Below are 18,336 nucleotides of genomic sequence, written 5' to 3' on the forward strand. Positions count from 1 at the left end.
AGTTAAGACCGAAGGTAGTAATTTGGTGTGGCTCCAATTGTATCCCATCTCCTGTTGACCTACCCTGAGTATCCTGTTGAAGTCTTCCTTGTCCACGCGCAGGAAGTGGCAGTTATCTTCTCTCAGGACGATGGAGGCTGCACGAGGTGAATCTGTAACCAGGGCCAACTTCCCAAAGTCATCACCCTCATGGAGCGTGCACACGACACCCTAAAACACACACACACACACACTCGCATGAATGGGTGCATAAATAAACATGAAGTCAGACACAAACAGTTTACTAGTCATTCTAAGCCTGGAGAAAAAAAATCAGCGCTCAGGACGGGTGAATCATCCGTACTTGTCTGTGTGTGTGCAGAGTGCATGTGTGTATGTTCACATGAGATCAATGTGTAGGACCGCACACGACCATGTCGAGTTCATCTGCCTGTACAGTGGTTGTAAATCCACGTGGGGTGTGAAATTGTGTATGCGTACAATCCCCTTAAGCCACTTAATCATAGTGATGAGTCATGGTGAGCTGAGCAGAGTTTGCCAAACTCCACCGCTGGTGTTTCCCAGCCCCACGGGACAGACGATGCTGGTCTGCTCCATACAGAGGCGATCAGCTGCACATTTTAATCCTTTAGTTACACATGAAATAGCATCAGATGAAGCAGAACAATTGAACAATGCTCAGTTGTCACAGAAAGAAACATAAGCATGTAGGAGGACGAATGCATTCATGCACACACTCACCTTGCCATAGATGACCACATTGACAGAGCCCTTCTGGATGATGTACCAGGATGTGCCCTCCTCTCCTTGGTTGAACACTAGGAGATAAAGAGGAGAAACATATATTACCCCCGAATATATGGTAAGTAATCAAAGCCTGCACACCAGTTTGTCAAACCGCAGGGGGGCACAGAGAGTGGTAACTTGCTTCAAAATGTACACTCCTTTTAAGAGCTGTAACTGTCAAATCCAAACACACAGACATAATACACATCATTATCACCAGTGTCCATCGCAGTTAAGCGTCCATCAGCTCTCTTAGATATCCAGAATCTGCCTGGGAATCATCACGTTTTTAAAGTCTACTTCAGTCTATAACTGTAATCAAGTAGTAGTTGTCTGTTCATCCATGAGTGCAATGCAAACAGGAACTGCTAATGGCTATTTCAGCATACTTTTAAATGTGCAGTGTTTAAAGATTTAAACGAGTACTGACACAAATAAAACACAACCCATAACTAACTAAGGTCCAACAGAGTCAGATTTTGAAAAAGCCCTGCTGTTCACCAGGCACACAAATAAAAATACATGCTACAAAGTGAACACTCACACACTGTTCCAGCTTTCGCATGCGACTCGAAGATCACAACGCTCGCCAGTTCCCTCTTCACCTATAAACCAGAGAACACAGCTCAAGACACACTGGATTTTGAAACATATGAAAGAACAGTAGAAAGGTCAGGGGTTTTAAGGATCATCTGAACTGGCCTGGGAGTCCCTACAGTCCCTCATGGCAGAACATGGAGAGTTTTTAACTCTCTATGACTTACTTACATGTAATGGAAAGCAGTTTGTTCAAAATGGTTAAGGAGGTCTATTGTTTGTGAACTACTTTCACCTGCTGGAATGTGATTTTCCAGTGCTGTAGTAAAGCCATTGCATCTAATACAAACAACACTGATTCTAGGAAAATAGGGAGCATGAAACAGCAACAAAAACACGTCCTGAGCCGTTACAGACTTGCCAACACACGGCAGACTGGTGTAAAACACTGTCCCATTACACTGTTAAGAGAAACGCTCCTCCCTCTGCTCTTAAAAACAAAAAGACTGTGGCAAGTGACTCTGAAGAATTAACGGTAAGTTTGGAAAGCCGTACTGTCCCTTTAAAAAGAAAAGTGGACCGCCTGACTCACAGTGTTGGAGAGGTGAGCTAAGGCCTTGATGTGAAGCAACTCATCGTAGATGATCTCGAGGTCGTCCCCTGTCCTCTGACCGGGCCTGCGGACCCACTGAGGTTAGTCAGAATAAACTCAACAGCAAGATTCCAAGCACACACGTCACCTCTTATTACACTGCTCTAAAAATTAGTAATGACACATCCTAATGCTGAAACGATTGGGCTGTTCTTTTGAATATTACAAATGCTTGTGTGGGATTACATTTGCTTCAGTGGGATAGATGTTTTGGAAAGGCAGGTGAAATATTTAGACACATTTTTGTGTTTGTTGCTTACGATTTCCTGAGGATCATGCGCAGCAGAGCGTCTGGACCGATCTGGGCGAGGAAGAGGATGGTCTCTGGCAGCTCTTCCTCACTCTCCCTCTTCTCCTCTTCACTAGGCAATGGTGTGTCCTCTTCCTCGTCATCAAGAAAGCGGTAGAACAGGTACTTGTCCTGGAAACCCAGCTCCTGGTCCACTGTGGAGCAGCCACACATCAAAAGACAGAGGTGAACCCTTTTAAACATGCACTATTCCAGCCTGGTGATTTTATCAAATCACTGTTGTTTTTCTTGTACTCAGAACATCATTTCAGGCATTTTCTTTGAAGTCGAAGAATTTGAAATTCAATCTATATTTTATGTTCCTGCTTCAACACTTCCAATTAGTTTCCAAGCTGGTATTCATACCAACACTTTCACTGCGACTGATGTTTAGATTTAGTAAAACCACCACTTCAACTCAAGGTCAAACAAGAGACGTCTTGCTTTAACATGTCCACATGTAAAGAATCCTAATTTAATAATTAATGACACAACATGTAAAACAACCATAATCTTAAGAAAATCACTCCCCTGCCTTTATTTCTCAGAGGTTTGGAAACAGACTTTTGAATGTTAAGTGCAAGGGCTCCAACACTGCAGGGCTCCAACATCCATTTATTTAATGCACCGAAGTAGTGACATTTTGAGCATCAGTGCCCTTCACCAGACCAGAGCGACACTGCATAACCCCGCTTTATGTGCTCATAAGAACAGTCACATGAGCAGACATGGGAATAGAGCATCTTACCAGTTAAAATACAAAAGTACAAAAACATATGCATACATACATTATATATGCACTGATGTGATTTTGCACATTGTTCCTGATGTATACGTGTGGAACAGCATCTCCCAAACAAAAGAAATTACATGAAAGGCACTAGAATAACTATAAATATACAGACAAGAGACTGTATAATTTTGTTTCATGTTTTGTTCTTTGAAATCAGAACCTGCTCACCTGGTTTGCATGTCAGCTCCTGTTTTTACAACTGTACTGTGCATGAAATGAGACTAAACATCATACACTATATCATAAGGAAACAGAAGTTTTACTTACCATGGTTGAGCACCCCTTCTTCTAGTAGAGCCTGCCACATCCCAACAGCATGGGACCGTGTGAGCACACAGGCACTCTGCAGCACCAACCAGTCCACCAGCTCTGTGCCTACACAGCACTGTCTGCAATAAACACATGCCAATACAATCCACTGACTTTTCTAAAGCTGCTGCGTGTATATTCACAACTGAAGCTTTGGTCAAACCCACTGTTACCTGTATGTCTTGAGGTGGTACTTCCTGTCTCGGATCATGTGTGGGGCTCTGGACAGGATGGCGTTGCGGAGAACCTTCCCCGCCCTCTGCAGCTTCTCTGATGGGATCTACAGAACACATCAGAGCACCAGGGTAGTTTGATTAACTGATTGTAAACTGTAATGCTGGTGTCAAGACACGCAATACTCATGCTGACTCCAGCCTGTAACGTGTATATAGACGAAGGCAAGAGAAATAGTAAACTGAGACTACATTCAAAAGAGGCCTCAGTTCCAGTTTACCCCCAATGTTCAGATCAATAAATTGTCTGAGAAGTCTCAATAAGCCCATCAAAAAAGAATTGATTGAAACTGATTCTCCACACTGCAAGGGATGAATGTGAATGCTAATTACAAACAGTACAACACTTTCACAGCACCCCTATCACTAAAACACAAAGTGCATACAAGCAGCCACCTCCTATACAGATCACACCTGCCCCTTAGAAACAGAGGAAAAAGACAGATGTGAGTATACACAGCAGCTGGAGAAAACAACAAAGCAAGGCATGCTAATTGGGCAGATGGGATCTTTCTTCTGTGTGCATGTATTAAGCTAGCATTTGCATAACTACAGAGGATCACGACTATGACTCATCACTCGTCTCTGCTCAGAAGACACACACACACCTCATCAATTCATTGTAGCACTCTAGATGAATTTACAAACATGAAAGTATGCAGCAGTGTAGTTTTATGACACTGTGGCCCAGTTTATTTCTTCTCTCTGCACAGTGGTGTTTAGATTATGTACCTTTTGATTTCAAATATTAGCTACAGCATTTGTTCAAACATAACATCACCAGCTCTATCAGAAATATAAAACACCTCTTTTCTGCTCAGCCTTCAATGCCCTGTCACACACATCTTCTGACACAAGCAGCGATGCATAAAGGAATCCAAGACAAACCGAGACTGCCTGAGCCACACAGTATATCGGTTGTGAGGTTAGTTCATTCATGCTTTGTGTGCCGCGAGGAAGAGCACAGCTCTCCGAAAACGTGTTGGCAGAGTTTATTTATAGGATTGAGGTTTTTTTTCACTTCCTGTACAAATCCAAGACAGACCTTTGGGTGCCAGGCGGTGAGCTGGAGAGAGTGTTTACCTTGTTGTGAGCTTTGTTTGCAGAGTCTGAGTTCATGTTGTCTTTGTCTGCGAGTCCTGTGGAGGAAAAACTGTTGTCAAGCTGGTCGAAAAGAGAACTTGAACAGGATGTAGACAGTGTTTTTATTCCCCAAACTAGGGATTCATGATAAAGGCTTTCAAATGAAATATCAACATCAACCCAAAGTGAGTATTTCAGACAATATGACAGGCTGATTAGATGATACTTTAACTCTGTACACGTGATGCCAACAGTTGAAGTATTTTTCTTGTTTTGCTCAGTGAGTATATTTTTTGGATCTGCCCATGATCACAATGAGAGTAAGCATAACAATATGTTAATTCCAGTACAGGAGAGACTTGATGTTCTCTGTAATCAGGTGAAAAAAATCAGGAAAAATGACTAAAAAAAATGATCAGTACAATCCAAAATCATGCATCCCTAGTTCTGAGGCACAAGATGTCTAGATGAACACTGGGTGGCATAAGTATAACATCTTGAAAAAGAAGCAGGAGTAGTCTAGAATGACAAATACTGAACAGTTTAAAGTTCCCTGTCTTCTTAATGAAGTAATAACACTTATTAATATTACATATACTTAGATTTTGGTTCCGTTCTCTAACCTCTGTTTCACAATGCTACATTATTATTCATATTGGTTCATATAAAAGTAAACACACTGAAGTCCAGTAATTTAACATCCAACCAACATTAACAGTGTTTCTTTCAGTGTAGTGTAGTGTGTGTGTGTGTGTGTGTGTGTGTGTGTGTATGTGTGTGTGTCTCTACTCACTGTCATTGTTAGATCCACTCTCCATGGCTCCATAAGGAGGGGCCAACAGTCCAGCCAGGCTCTGACGATATTTCTACAAGAAACACATAACAATTAATGTCAATTTAAAAAAAAAAATGACCACCTCTTGTCATGATGGATCATTTATTACACATCATCAGCTTTTAAAATCTCTAAAAGAAACACACACACAGTGCTACTTTCAAACACACGCAGCAAGTGCCCCTCAAAACAAAGCCCTTTGTGCAACCAAGATCATTTACATGCAGAACAACTAACATTATATAAGACACACACCCACGCACACACTCACAACAACATTCTAAGCAGGGTTAATGAGTACATACAGATGCTGCCCTTACAGCTGTTACCAACAATAATCTTGGTTTGCATCTCTATAGCAGAGACACTGAAGTACACACAGCAGGTCATTTTGAGCCGGGATGTGCCACTGCCCCCCCTGCAAGGTCATTACCAAGCAACCTATACCCTCTGAGGACTGCCGGGAACACGAACACACACACAAACACACACTCAGAAGAGGAGACAGAGAGAGCATCTGTTTGACCTGAAGTCACAAACACCCCCCTGTCGTTGACTTGCTTGCACAAAAACACACACACATAGAACCAGAAAAAAACAACGGAAAACGAATGCTGGAAGTTTCAATTTCATTTTTTGAGAGCACATCAAAAGTAAACAGAAGGGAAACATGACAGTGAAACATCACACACACACACACACACACACACCACAAACCACACAGTCAGACTCACCTGAGGTAACACACTCAGCTGCCTAACACTGGAGGGATTGAAACCCCAGAGAGCTGCCCTCTGCTCCTTTACAACTCACACACAAACCACCGGATAGCATCCTGCTCCAAACAAGCTTCTCTCCTCCTTTATTTCACCCTCTCTCTTCCTCTTTCTCTCTCTCCCTCTCTCTCTGCCTCTCACACACACACACAGGCTACACAGTGTCTTTCTCAGTCTCTTACTCCTCCTCTCTCGCCACAATCGAGCCAAGAACCAAACCACTTTCTCCCACAGGTTACCACGGTGATCTGAGTGTCCGTCCGACCGAGCTACTCTAGTGAAGGAGGAGAGAGAGAGAGGGAGGGAGGGAGCGACAGAGAAAGGAAGCAGAGGAGGCAAAGAAAGGAGTAGTGAGGGTGAGGATGGAGGGAGGGAGGGAGGAAAGGAAGGAGGCTGGCAAAAGACACTGCATGGCCAATAGAGGAGAGAGGAAGTGGGCAAGAGAAATGTAGAGCAGGTGAAAGGGACAGAGTAGTAAGTGAAAGACTTGTGCCATGCCAAGCAGCCATCTGCTGTTTTGTAAACTGTACTTTTACACATATCTGTCAGACACAGCAACAAGCTGTTTTACATTTACACCCCATTTATTCGCCTAATTTTCACATAGAATTATGGAGCAGCGCCCTCTTCTTTTATCCTTTCATCAAACACATGACTGCATTCATCCCGTAGCTTTCTAGTCCTCCTTGCCGCACACAAGCACATGCACACAAATGAGTTCATGCACACACAAAACACAGAAGCACACACATTAAACACAAAGATCCTTTTAGTATGAGCTGAACCAGATTCAAAAGACTACAACCTCAGGCTATATTTTTTCTGCTATCTTTCTGTTATGTCTACTGTCCTAAAATAGACAGAAGAGTGGGAGACTGAGTGCACTTAGTGCAAACAAAAAAAAACATACTACAAGCCTAGTAATTAGATGGCACATGCTTTAATAACCAATTATCATCTTATCTTGTTTTTACATGTTCCTCTCACATAAAATGGACATATCACATTTCAGTAAATCCAGTTGAATCTAATAATAATCATGGTGAGGTCATTATTTCTCTCATAAATGGCATCAATGAATAGATAAATCTGTTTCATACTGAGATCAGAAAAGCTGTCAAAGCATCTCATTTTAGAGAAATCTGTCAAAGGGTTTGTCAACAGGGTTATCAGAAACAAGGCTCAGTCATATTCATGTTTGATTCATAACACTGTTGTGAATGTTTAGCCATGTAAATATAAACCCATGGAAAACGTTAGCCAAAATAAACTGAATTTTCATAATCAAAACCTTTATTTTTCTGCAAAATGCTGCATGTTTCAGTGTTTAGTAAAGAGAAAATCTGTGTGGATTTCTATCTATTGTCACTCATCTGAGCAGTAAACTAAAGCATCAAAGTGGCCAACAGATTAACTGCTTACTGCTGCAAACTGTAGCTGCCGTTAGACAAGTTAATACATTTCTGGAGCCAGAAAGAATTCATACAACTATTTTAAAACATATTTAGTCTTACTCACAACAACCGGAAAATACACTTTGATTTGTAAGTAAAGTTTCCCTGTAAATCCACCCAACTACATCCGAGTTCAGGGTGTTGAATCGACTACAATTATTGGCAACATGAAAGAAAACAGGACCCTTTGTATTTGACAATGAAAAATAGGAGATTAGAGCCTGACCAAACAACAGGGCAGACACTTGTGGCCCTCAGACGCTGACTGTGGAGCTACAGTAAACTGATCGTTTGCTCTGCCAGCACTTCCTCTCTGAGGGGGACCCTGTGAATGGAGAGGGTAACCTCAACAAGGAGGCCCACAGAGAGGCCACTACTACAATGCCAACTCTCAAAGGAGATGCCAGGCTGAAGCCATGCCACTGAGTGCTGATTCTTCAAGTTTGTATGATACAGTATCTGTATGGAATATCTGAGATACCTGCTGACGATGAGTTTTTATATTCTGAACATGACTCATTAAATTCAACACTACAGTATTAGGAGCACTGTGCTTACTATCAGTTTTACTGATGGAAGTTATATCTGCGATGTATGAATATTAGCTGGAAACATCAATACTTTTATCTAGTAAGACCTTTTCATGCCAAACCAAAAAAGGAAAGATGAGGAATTACAATGTTAATTTAATCAATATTTACTGCAAGTGAATCCTATTGATATCACCAGTCTTAAATTTCAGATGTTTTAGCACATGTGTGTAATTATGTTAATAATTGGTATGGAAACTTACATGAATGGAGGCGTTAATGTTGCCAATTAAACCTGTGCCTTTCCTGCAGTGACCTTTCAAAATATCTGCTGTGAAAAAGGCAGCATATTACTACGCTCTAATTAAACTAGTCTGTCTATATATATAGAGAGAGAGAGAAATAGTTTGTATTCAAGGAGATTAAGCCACCTTTACCACCTTAATGACCATTAGTCTGATCGCCTCAGGATACTACTATGTAACCTCCTCTTTACTGTTCCAGCACAATCGGAATATATTATTAGCGGGTATCTGAGCCCAGGAGGAAACTTCAGCGCACACAATGATTTATTCATAGTGGTGCGAAGACTAATATGCACTTATCACATTTAAATTCCCATGACACTTCCTTCCCTGCACATTTAACACACAGTACACAGTTCACAGTATAGATCCCTATAGGCCCTTGGTGCATTGGTTTGGTGCATCATCCCTTGTGCTGTGAATACTGCACTAAGCCACAGCCAGCTCCGACAACAATAGACAGCCAGTACTAAACACAAGCACACAGGCATATTTCTCTCTCTCTCTCTCTCTCATTGTGTCACCTGAGGAGTGTGCCTAATAGGTGGGCACCGTTATGGTGGACAGCCCTCTTGTGGTTAAAGGTACAGTTACAGTTCAAGGGTGTCTGAAAATTGCAGCCTCTACAGGGAACTCATTCAAGATGGAAAACCTTTAGGTACGGAGTTCATGCTGAACCCTGAGGTTCCGGCTCATACTCAGATGCATACAGTGAAGCAGCTCTCTCGGTTTTTAGATCGCTCACCTCCCAGAGGCTTTTGAATTCCCTCTGCTCGATACGCAGCAGCTCGCTGGTCTCTCTGCTGACAATGGTAGCATGGCGGGGTGTGTTGTCCAGGATGGACTCCCCGAACGCTGTCCCAATCCCCAGTGTACAGATAGTGACTGCATCCTGCACACAAACACAACAACGTCTGATTGCTAAAGAACAAAAGGTGTGAGATCCAGCAATATAATATCAAAGAATATAGCAAATTGGTCAAATATATATAATAGAGTAAAAAGAAACAATAAACAACAATAAGGCCAAAAAACATATTACAACATACCGGTCGGGCTGTATTTTCAATCAATTCTTTGTTCCATATTACAATCTTCTACAGTCCAATCTGATGTCATCAAATGTTTTCTAAGGCCTGACAAACAATCCAAACCCCAAACCAATTAAATTCACAATGCAATGTTAAGACATAAATATTCACATTGTAGGAGCTTCCACTGGAGAATGCTTTGATAGCTTCTTTCCAAAAGATGCCGAAAACAATGAATCACTGTGTTGCAATGAATTTTCTGTTGAGTGACTAATCGATTAATCAACTGCTCACTGCAGTCCTATATCCAAAGGTTTGTTTTTGAAATATGGACAGACATGAAGAGCAGACAGATTAATATATGGTAATCAATGCAAATCAATTCAAATGTGAGGGGCTAGTAAACACAGTCTCCTGCAAGGAAAATATCTCTGGGTGCTGGATATAATTTGACAGGCTGGAGGCAAGGAAACACACTGATTTAGACAAATATTCAGAATGCTATGGAAACCTTTTCAGAGGTCCAAACTGACATTTCAGAGCTACAGAATCTAGGCCACCGATGACACTTAAGGGCTACATACAGTACATAAAAAGGGACATTTCACAACGGAGGGCCGTCTTATCTCCATCTTTAAACGGGAACAAATCCTCTCTCTCTCACTCTCCCCTCTTCCTCTCTTTATAGTAAAACCCAATTTCCACACTCTGGCGTAAAGGACATAACAATTAGCGGCAAGCACAGTTCTCAGTGGACTTGTTTTCTGCACTGTGGCAGATTCGCTTTGGCATATTTAAGCAGGAAGACATGAGCTAATGTGCTAGAACAATGTCAGCATTTAAGAGCGTCGTTCACAGCCGGCTCTCTAACATGAGGAGCACTTGTAGAGCAAGGCCTGGATCCTCGACAGAGGAGGTTACGATAAAAATAGTACAAGAGGTCGTAAGAAAATGGCAGCCGAGAAAAATCACGCGTCCTCACAAAAATAGAGAGGAAATTACAGAATGAACCCCGTAGTGTCTGTGATTCAGGACTCAATACATTATTCATTCATTCATCCATTTGTGATTCAAATGATTTAAAGCAAACCGCACACAACTGACACACAGCAGCACAAGTGAAACTACGCAAGTTATCACGTATGTATGAGGCTGCAATCTGTCTCAAACTGATCTTACCTGGTGGTTGGCTGTTTCTGACACTTTGACATCCAGAGAGCCGGACAGGACAGCGTACCAGCTGGTGCCTATGTCTCCTTGTCGAAACACTGTGGACAGTAAAATACATTCAACAGTGTAGAGTGCTGGTGGAGAAAAACCTTTCACTCAGTGGGCATTCATAAAAACCTATACCACCACTCTCTAGTAGCGTATCAATACCAATCACTTTTGAATATTTGAAATAGCTCGTTACTCATTTATTGCAACATTGTTACACAGGTACTTGCTTCATTTTATCGTTCCCCTCTCTGTCAGCAAGTTAATACATGTGCCAGTGAAGCCCATATCGCCCCACCTCCTCCCAAAGTAAATTAACTAACATGTTGTTGTTTTAATCTTTAAAACACAAATCCATAAATATATTCATTCACTGTTGCATAAATTGTTTCCTGATGTATCAAACATGATGTTGGATATTAATATTTTACAAAGTATTATAATGAAGTTAGAAATTCAAATATATAATAATAAAGACATATTGCCAGGCCTTAATGAGTATAAATATCTACTGAACATCCAAATCAAACAATCTGGGCTCTGAAAAATTATCTTTTGTTAGCAATTTTGTGATATTTTCTAAACAAAGCACTTATTATTTAAAGCAGCTGTACAAGTAATTGATTAATCAATACTATAATACTGATTAATGACAGCCATAAGAGTGATCAAATGTACCAACGTCCATATGCTACAAAAGGATTCTTTATTTGGTATGCAGGGAGGCGTATACACATGACTTTAAATGATCACACTACTTTAAAAACCAATGCTTCACTCTTCATATAGCAAAGGCATCCTCTGCAGTGTGACTGTCATGTAATAACACACTGTATATACTGTATAATGATGCTTTCCTCTGGAGAGATAGTCTGAGCCTGACAGCCACAGAGCACCTATTATTGTACACAATACCACAACCATTATGTTTGTGCTTTTCTGTGGGTGTGTGTGTGCATGTACGTACGCGTGATGCCTTTCTCCAGGCATTCATAGAAGGCACAGGCACAGATCTGCAGTAAGAGCGGAGGTGGGAACCTATGGAAGGCTTTGACCTCTCTCAGTCTGGTCAATATAATGTCCACATCCTCTCCTGAGCGCTCCGAGGGCCTGTGCACAAAACAACCATTCATAAGATGTAATATCACTGTTTTTTGTCATGTTTCGGCCAATTAACTGCAGGATGCGACTTGTTCACTGCGATGGATTATCCATCTCAAGCGAGTCCATTTTTGCACAGAGACTAAGAAAATCAATCATAAAGCTACAGTACAGTGTGCTTCGGAGTGCTTTCAGCAGTAATGCTAAATATTTGCAATTTGCATTCAATGGAGTAATACATGAAAAATCAGCGTTATTGTCCTTTAAGATAAAAGGCATCGCTACTGTTTTAGTGTTACGCATTTGTGCGTGTGTGAGAATGCTGCTTCATTGTACGGCCTGGTGTCTAATACGATAACAGCGGAAACCTGCAGACGTTACTTCTCTCAGCTAAGACCCCCCACAGGGTGTTGATGCAAGATCTCATTTGTATTGCTGCTATTTCTAATACGCTTAAATCTGAGCGCGCACACACACACACACAAGCATTGTTTGACACCTACACGAGAACACACAGAAGTTTGATCTGAGAGCTTAAACATTCTGTTCAGTGATGCGGTGGCAAAAAAACTACAAAGCCAAAACATTTCAGAGTAATACACAGTGCAGTTAGCCTCGTTCATTCACTTATTTTGCTTTACTAGTGACTCATCCTTGCACGTACGTGTGTGGTTGTGTGTGTGTGTGTGCGTGAGTGAGTGTGTGTGTATGCTCATACAGAATAGCTAATGCACCGTTGGCTTCTTGCTTCACAGACGAAAGGCTGTCTATCCCCAACTCCTCTTTTACTTTTAGCTATCTCCTCTTTGTCTGCCACCACTAAACATTTCTCTCATCTCCATCCACATTTCCTCCTTTGATAGGCAAGACAGGAAAAAACAAACATCCCTCATCTTCTTCACGCTTCACATTTTCTCTTCTCCATCACTGGCATCCCTCCTCCATCCATTAAGTCCCACCACTAACTCACCAGCATGCACCATCCTCCCATTATTATCCCTTCTTTTCTGCTTTGCAAGCTCACAGGCAGCAATGACTCCCCCTTTTAAGCGCACATGTACATACAGGGGATAAACACACACATATTTGTGTCCCCGAGCTGTAGCTGATTGTCCTCCGTAACCCGGGACGGTACTCCCAGATAAACACAGACTGAGCCTAAAGGGCTGCACTGCACAACACATCTTTCCAGTCCTGCAACATCTGCCACAAGCTTGGGGGCATTACAGGCGGGTCTTTTCTTTCCGTCTCTGTCTTTTTATCCCTTTTTTTGGTCTCTGACTCATCCTCCCATCATCCTCCCACTGGCTACGTATTGGCCCTCGGTGCTCCGTCATATCCCAGTGTAGGCTGGGTTAATGGTTTAGACAGGTGGACTCCCACACATCGCAACAGCTAAAGACGGGGAGGTTAACTCGGCGGGCTTGAATGGGTAATAGCATCATCACCCTTCACCTATCCGTCTGCAGTGAAACCGTTAAGGTCCTCCAGTTATAATCCCCTGGTTAAATCCTTGTTCGTCTTTCTCCTCAGTTATGATGTGCTTGCTGGCTCCTAGTCTGTCCAGAGGAATCTGTCTCCCCCATCAGTGTGAGGCGGATGTGACCTGAGAGCTGCTCACCTGATCTTTCTCTCCCCTGCCATCCCCCTTTTCTCTCCTCCTTGACTTCTCCCCTCCTCAGCCTTTTCCCCCTCCATTTTTTTCATGTCAGCAGAGATCTCAGCTTTCAGCTACAAATCATGGCCACACACGGACACGTGGGATTTACCAATCGACCAGCGTGACACGCTGAGGAGACACCAGAAGGTTCTGCAGATTGTTTTTGGGAAACACCCATCTGGAAAATTTTCAACCAGACAAAAATAAATCATAGGTTGATGTGTGGCAGCCGACCAAAATGTCAGACAGCCTAAACACAAACAGCTTTTTCTGGAGCTGGCAGAATGATGCGTTAATGTAGCACAGGCCTGAGTTGGATGTACACAGCTCTGCATCATCACTAACAACCTGAGATCCTGTTAAAAACACTGACTACTAATCAGCAAACACACAGCTCAGTTTACAGCGTTTCATCAAAAACATACTCATCGAATCATCAAACATATCTGAATGAATAACTACATGACTGATGAATGCACACTCAGAGGACTGTCTTCTCTATGAAATCCATGCAATCAGCTCGTCACAGTGGGACATTAAAATTCATATGGCATCTGTGTGTGTCTGTGTGTTGACTGGACTGTTTATTACCTGCCCGGGGAAACCCTGAACAAAACCGTTCTGACTTTATCTCACACACTTCACACTCACTGGCAATAAATGTCTCTGGACAGATATATAAGAGACAGTCATATCTTAACCTCCGTCTTGCTCTTACCTTCCCCCGCCTCTCACTCTTCACTTGCTCACATCAACAGTTACTGTAGATGAAAGCTCCCAATCACACACACAAACACACACAAACACACACACACTGCTGGATATTGATTGGATAAGAAGGTGCATTGCTGAGGAGCACTGAGTGCTCTACAATAAGATCCTTTCCAGTATAAGATTACGACGCAGGCTGGAAATAATGACCCCCACTCACCGCTGCATTTAGGGTTTTTTTAAAATCATAGTCACCATATTAGACAATTGTAAACATTTTAATACGATAATCATCAAACCCCTTTCACAATGATTCTACTTCATATTTAACCTAATATAACCACATTTAACAACATATAACACTGAACTACAGTCAATCAACAGCAACCTCATTCGCAAACATTTTTTTAAGCACAAATGCCCAAAATGAAGTGACTCCAGCTTCAAAATGTTACAGATGTGGTGGTCTTTATGACAGCAAATTGAATACCTTTGGGTTTTAGACTGTTGGTTGAATGAAGCATGCAATTTAAAGCCAACACCTGGGCCTCTAGAGAGCTATGACTGGGCATTTTTTAACCATTTTCAGACATTTTATAGACCAAACAATTAAACACACCATATGTAATTTCTGCAGCTAGGGGATTCTTCATCAAAACTAAAGATGTTAGTGGTGTGGGATCATGGCCATGCTTGTTTACAGTTTTAAAATACCACAGCTGCTTCACGGACAAAGGTAATGAATACAAGTTTTATTCATCTATTATTACAATGTGTCACATTTGCCTTCCTTTCTTCCTCACACATATTCTGGAGTTATCGTCCAGAATTTATAGCGACAGGAACTTGAATTACTCTGGTTTGAACAGACAATATTTTAAAACCAATCAATTAAGAAAACAATCGACTGATGGACTTAAGGTGGAAAATAATCCTGCACTTAATTGCTTCTCCCAACAACCTAACATACCAGCACTGTGTATTTACGTGATGCATCCAGTCAGTCAGGTGGGGATGAGGAGACAAGATGGTAGCTTCAGGTTGCCAATGGTAACATGAGGATGTGTCATAGTGAGGTGTGTACAGTATGTGTGGGTGTGCAGGCTGTGGGGTGCAGGCATGTCTCATATGTCATTGTTTGTTTGAGACGTGAAGTGTATCATCTACATTAATTGGCGTATTGGCTGCCACCCCACCTTGTTTATTTATTTAAGGCGACTCCCTTGGATACTATCCCCCCCTTTTTTCCTCCCCCTTTTTTTTTTTTGGCACAGCACGCCTGCAGCATGAGACCTTTAATATTAACTGAGCAGATACAGCGTGGACTGAAAAGCTTTTCCAAATCGCTGCAGCTTCTGGATTGTATAATGAAATGAGGATTAGGGGCTTGTTAATAAAACAGACTGTAAATTGGCTGCTCAGTTAATCTAACCTGTTCAGGCAGGCCAGCTGGAATACAGCCTCACATGCAGCAGCATTGTGGGGAATAATATAATGGAAAAAGGAAAAAAACAAACACATTGACCTGCTTCTTCATGCTCATTTCGAGGAAAAACCACTAACATACACGGTGTGGTAGTATTTTAAAAATGTATGGCTGTTTGATTTCAGCAGACAGGGCATAAAAACCCATGTGCGTCTGTTCAGCCACCTCATGCGGTGCAGAGACATCCCGGTCCAGCTCGAAGCCACCAACGCCTTTTTGACCGAGCGCACAAAAAAATAGCAATTTAACGCCAACAAGAAAAAACACAGAGGGTGTGTGTTGTTGTGCACTGCAGCCTTTGTCATCACTGGGTGAAGGGTGTATATCCTCTGAAGATGACAGCGACCTATACTATGCTCAAAACAAGGCGTATCACGCTAACACCGCACGCTCCCTCTCACACACACACACCGCCGGCTGCGATTAATCACGTTGAAGCGGGTGAATGAAAAGAGGGGTCGAGAGGAAAACACGAGCATCGGTGCGTGGAAGTGTCTCGTAGAGTGTCTCTGTGTGGGTGTGTGTGTGTGCTTTCACCCACCTTTTATCCAGGCAGCAGATCCACTCCGCCGACGGAGCCGAGTTTGGGGACGTCTGCACCGCGACCATCTTCCCCGGCCGTGTGACGGTGCGCGCTGCGATGCTACCGGAGGACGCTTCCCGGTTGTCGGTGGTCGTTAATGAATGTGAGCTCCGGCTGCGCCCCCTCCCCGCCCCTCTGCTTCGAGCTGCCTCACACAACTACAGGCTGATGTTGCTGCTGCTGTTGCTGCTGCTGCTGCCTTCATCATGGCATGCAGATGACTTGTGTCAGGGAGCCTTAATGGGGTTTTTGTAGGGCATCTAGAGGGCTCACAGACAAGACAGACAGCAGCGTGACACACTGCAGTGCAACGCTTGGAGACATGATTAAACAACAGGAGAGGATTAAGAACATGTCAGTTGTTAGCCAACAATGGGGCAGATTACAAGTGCAATTTAGGCCTGTGGTGTGGAGTCAGTAAGCTTAACATTTGGGCACCATCAGCAAAATGAAGTACATGTTTACTCACCAGTGGTGTGCACAGGGGTCCAGCAGAGGTGAACCCACCCCCCATCATCAAGTGCCTCTCTGGTTAGCTGCTCCAGTGTGGCATCATGGTCAGACATCCAACAAAGCAGGACACTTAAAGAGTATATTGGAATGTTAACAATCGTAACATTTACTTTTACAGTGAGGAGCTTGTCTCGCAAAAGTGATTTGCGAGCAGTGCTTCCACACCAATCGCAAATGGAGCTGCGGATCAAATTACAGTTCCTACAGGGAACATGTAAAAAATCCCAGTTTGTGTGTGTTGCAAATATGATAAAATGAGCCTCGGGTATCCCTATTTAGAGGTGTCAGATAACCCTAGGGATCTTTGAAAACGCTGTGTACTTTAGGGTCAAAGTTTTTGGCCTTGCTGCAGGTCAACACAAATTAGGTCTTTCTGTCTGTATTTTTTCCCCAAACAGTAAAAACTCCACCCAGTACAGTGCAGTGCAAAGACATCACAGTCCTTCACCTTTCAAAGCACTTTGGAATAGAAGTCCCCACATATTGTCATGCAACAAAAAAAACAGGAACTTGGTCAGGAAGTAGAACAGTGATCCAACAAAAGCTGACAGAAGAATAAGTGGCAGAATGATTGCTTTTAACGGAAGACTGACTCTTCAGAACCCTCAATTCAGAACTGTCTGATTGTACGTGAAATTGACAGGCTGCTTATTTACACATCGCTTCGTAACATTTGCTTATAAGGCTGAATGACAAGGCAACTTCTGCAACCGTATGACAGTATGACCAACAAACACGATAGATACAAGAAAAAAAAAATCAGCAATGAGCGATAACATTGTGCGATGACAAAATGACTTGCGATAAATCACGAATACTGAAGTGCTCATATTAGCTTTTCTCTTCTTCCTTAGCTGGGGTGCTAGTTAGCCTTGCAGCCACTAACAGACTGACACCAATTAATCTCAGGGTAGCTGACGACTAGCTGGAACGTCATCTGATTCGCCATGTGCTCGGGGCTCCATCTGATAGGTCAAAGGTTTGCATGCTGAGTGTAAACGCATTGTGCATGGTAATAAAAGGACTTATTTATTCATTATTATTTATTAATTCAGGCATTGTTTTGCAATGTTTTTATGGTGAATGCTCCTATGGCAACGATGATGAGAGTATGATTTATGTGTCAGTACTAGTGCACGCTACCGTTTTAAAATAACATGATTATCGTTGATGTGGATATGAGCAAAAAACAGAGATAACCCTATAAAGATGTATGTTTCCTATCACAATATATATTGATACATGACCCAGCTCTGTATCGCAGTAGGGGTTTTTTTATATTTTGGACAAAAGCATCATAACTGGATCAACTGGTAAGAAGGACATTGTGGGATGAGAGAGGAGGAGAGGATGGGGGAGGCAACGCAGCACAAACAAGCTACATATATTGTTGCTTCAGTATATAAAGGCTTTGATGCGCCTAAATAAAGATCAGTGCAAGATGCGGTGGC

At 42.4% G+C, this 18,336-nt stretch overlaps 1 protein-coding gene across 4 annotated transcripts in view; it reads right to left on the bottom strand.

The window, feature by feature from the left end:
* The window catches only part of LOC119011472 (rap guanine nucleotide exchange factor 4-like), a 28,721-nt gene that overhangs the window by 6,078 nt on the left and 4,307 nt on the right, over positions 1 to 18,336 (bottom strand). For 2 of the 4 annotated variants that reach the window (XM_037084626.1, XM_037084627.1), the window contains 14 exons: positions 16,842 to 16,954; positions 16,331 to 16,632; positions 11,799 to 11,941; positions 10,793 to 10,881; positions 9,328 to 9,474; positions 5,476 to 5,548; positions 4,683 to 4,738; positions 3,540 to 3,646; positions 3,325 to 3,446; positions 2,236 to 2,419; positions 1,916 to 2,000; positions 1,331 to 1,391; positions 742 to 818; positions 64 to 210 (listed from right to left, as the gene is read on the bottom strand). In XM_037084626.1, coding sequence (XP_036940521.1) covers positions 64 to 210; positions 742 to 818; positions 1,331 to 1,391; positions 1,916 to 2,000; positions 2,236 to 2,419; positions 3,325 to 3,446; positions 3,540 to 3,646; positions 4,683 to 4,738; positions 5,476 to 5,548; positions 9,328 to 9,474; positions 10,793 to 10,881; positions 11,799 to 11,941; positions 16,331 to 16,398 — 1,359 coding nt within the window. In that variant the 5' untranslated portion in view covers positions 16,399 to 16,632; positions 16,842 to 16,954. Of the gene's footprint in view, positions 1 to 63; positions 211 to 741; positions 819 to 1,330; positions 1,392 to 1,915; positions 2,001 to 2,235; positions 2,420 to 3,324; positions 3,447 to 3,539; positions 3,647 to 4,682; positions 4,739 to 5,475; positions 5,549 to 9,327; positions 9,475 to 10,792; positions 10,882 to 11,798; positions 11,942 to 16,330; positions 16,955 to 18,336 lie in introns of all 4 variants that reach the window. The other 2 variants (XM_037084628.1, XM_037084629.1) reach the window with 2 other exon arrangements.

Source organism: Acanthopagrus latus, chromosome 21, assembly GCF_904848185.1.
Source record: "Acanthopagrus latus isolate v.2019 chromosome 21, fAcaLat1.1, whole genome shotgun sequence".
Lineage (NCBI taxonomy): Eukaryota > Metazoa > Chordata > Actinopteri > Spariformes > Sparidae > Acanthopagrus > Acanthopagrus latus.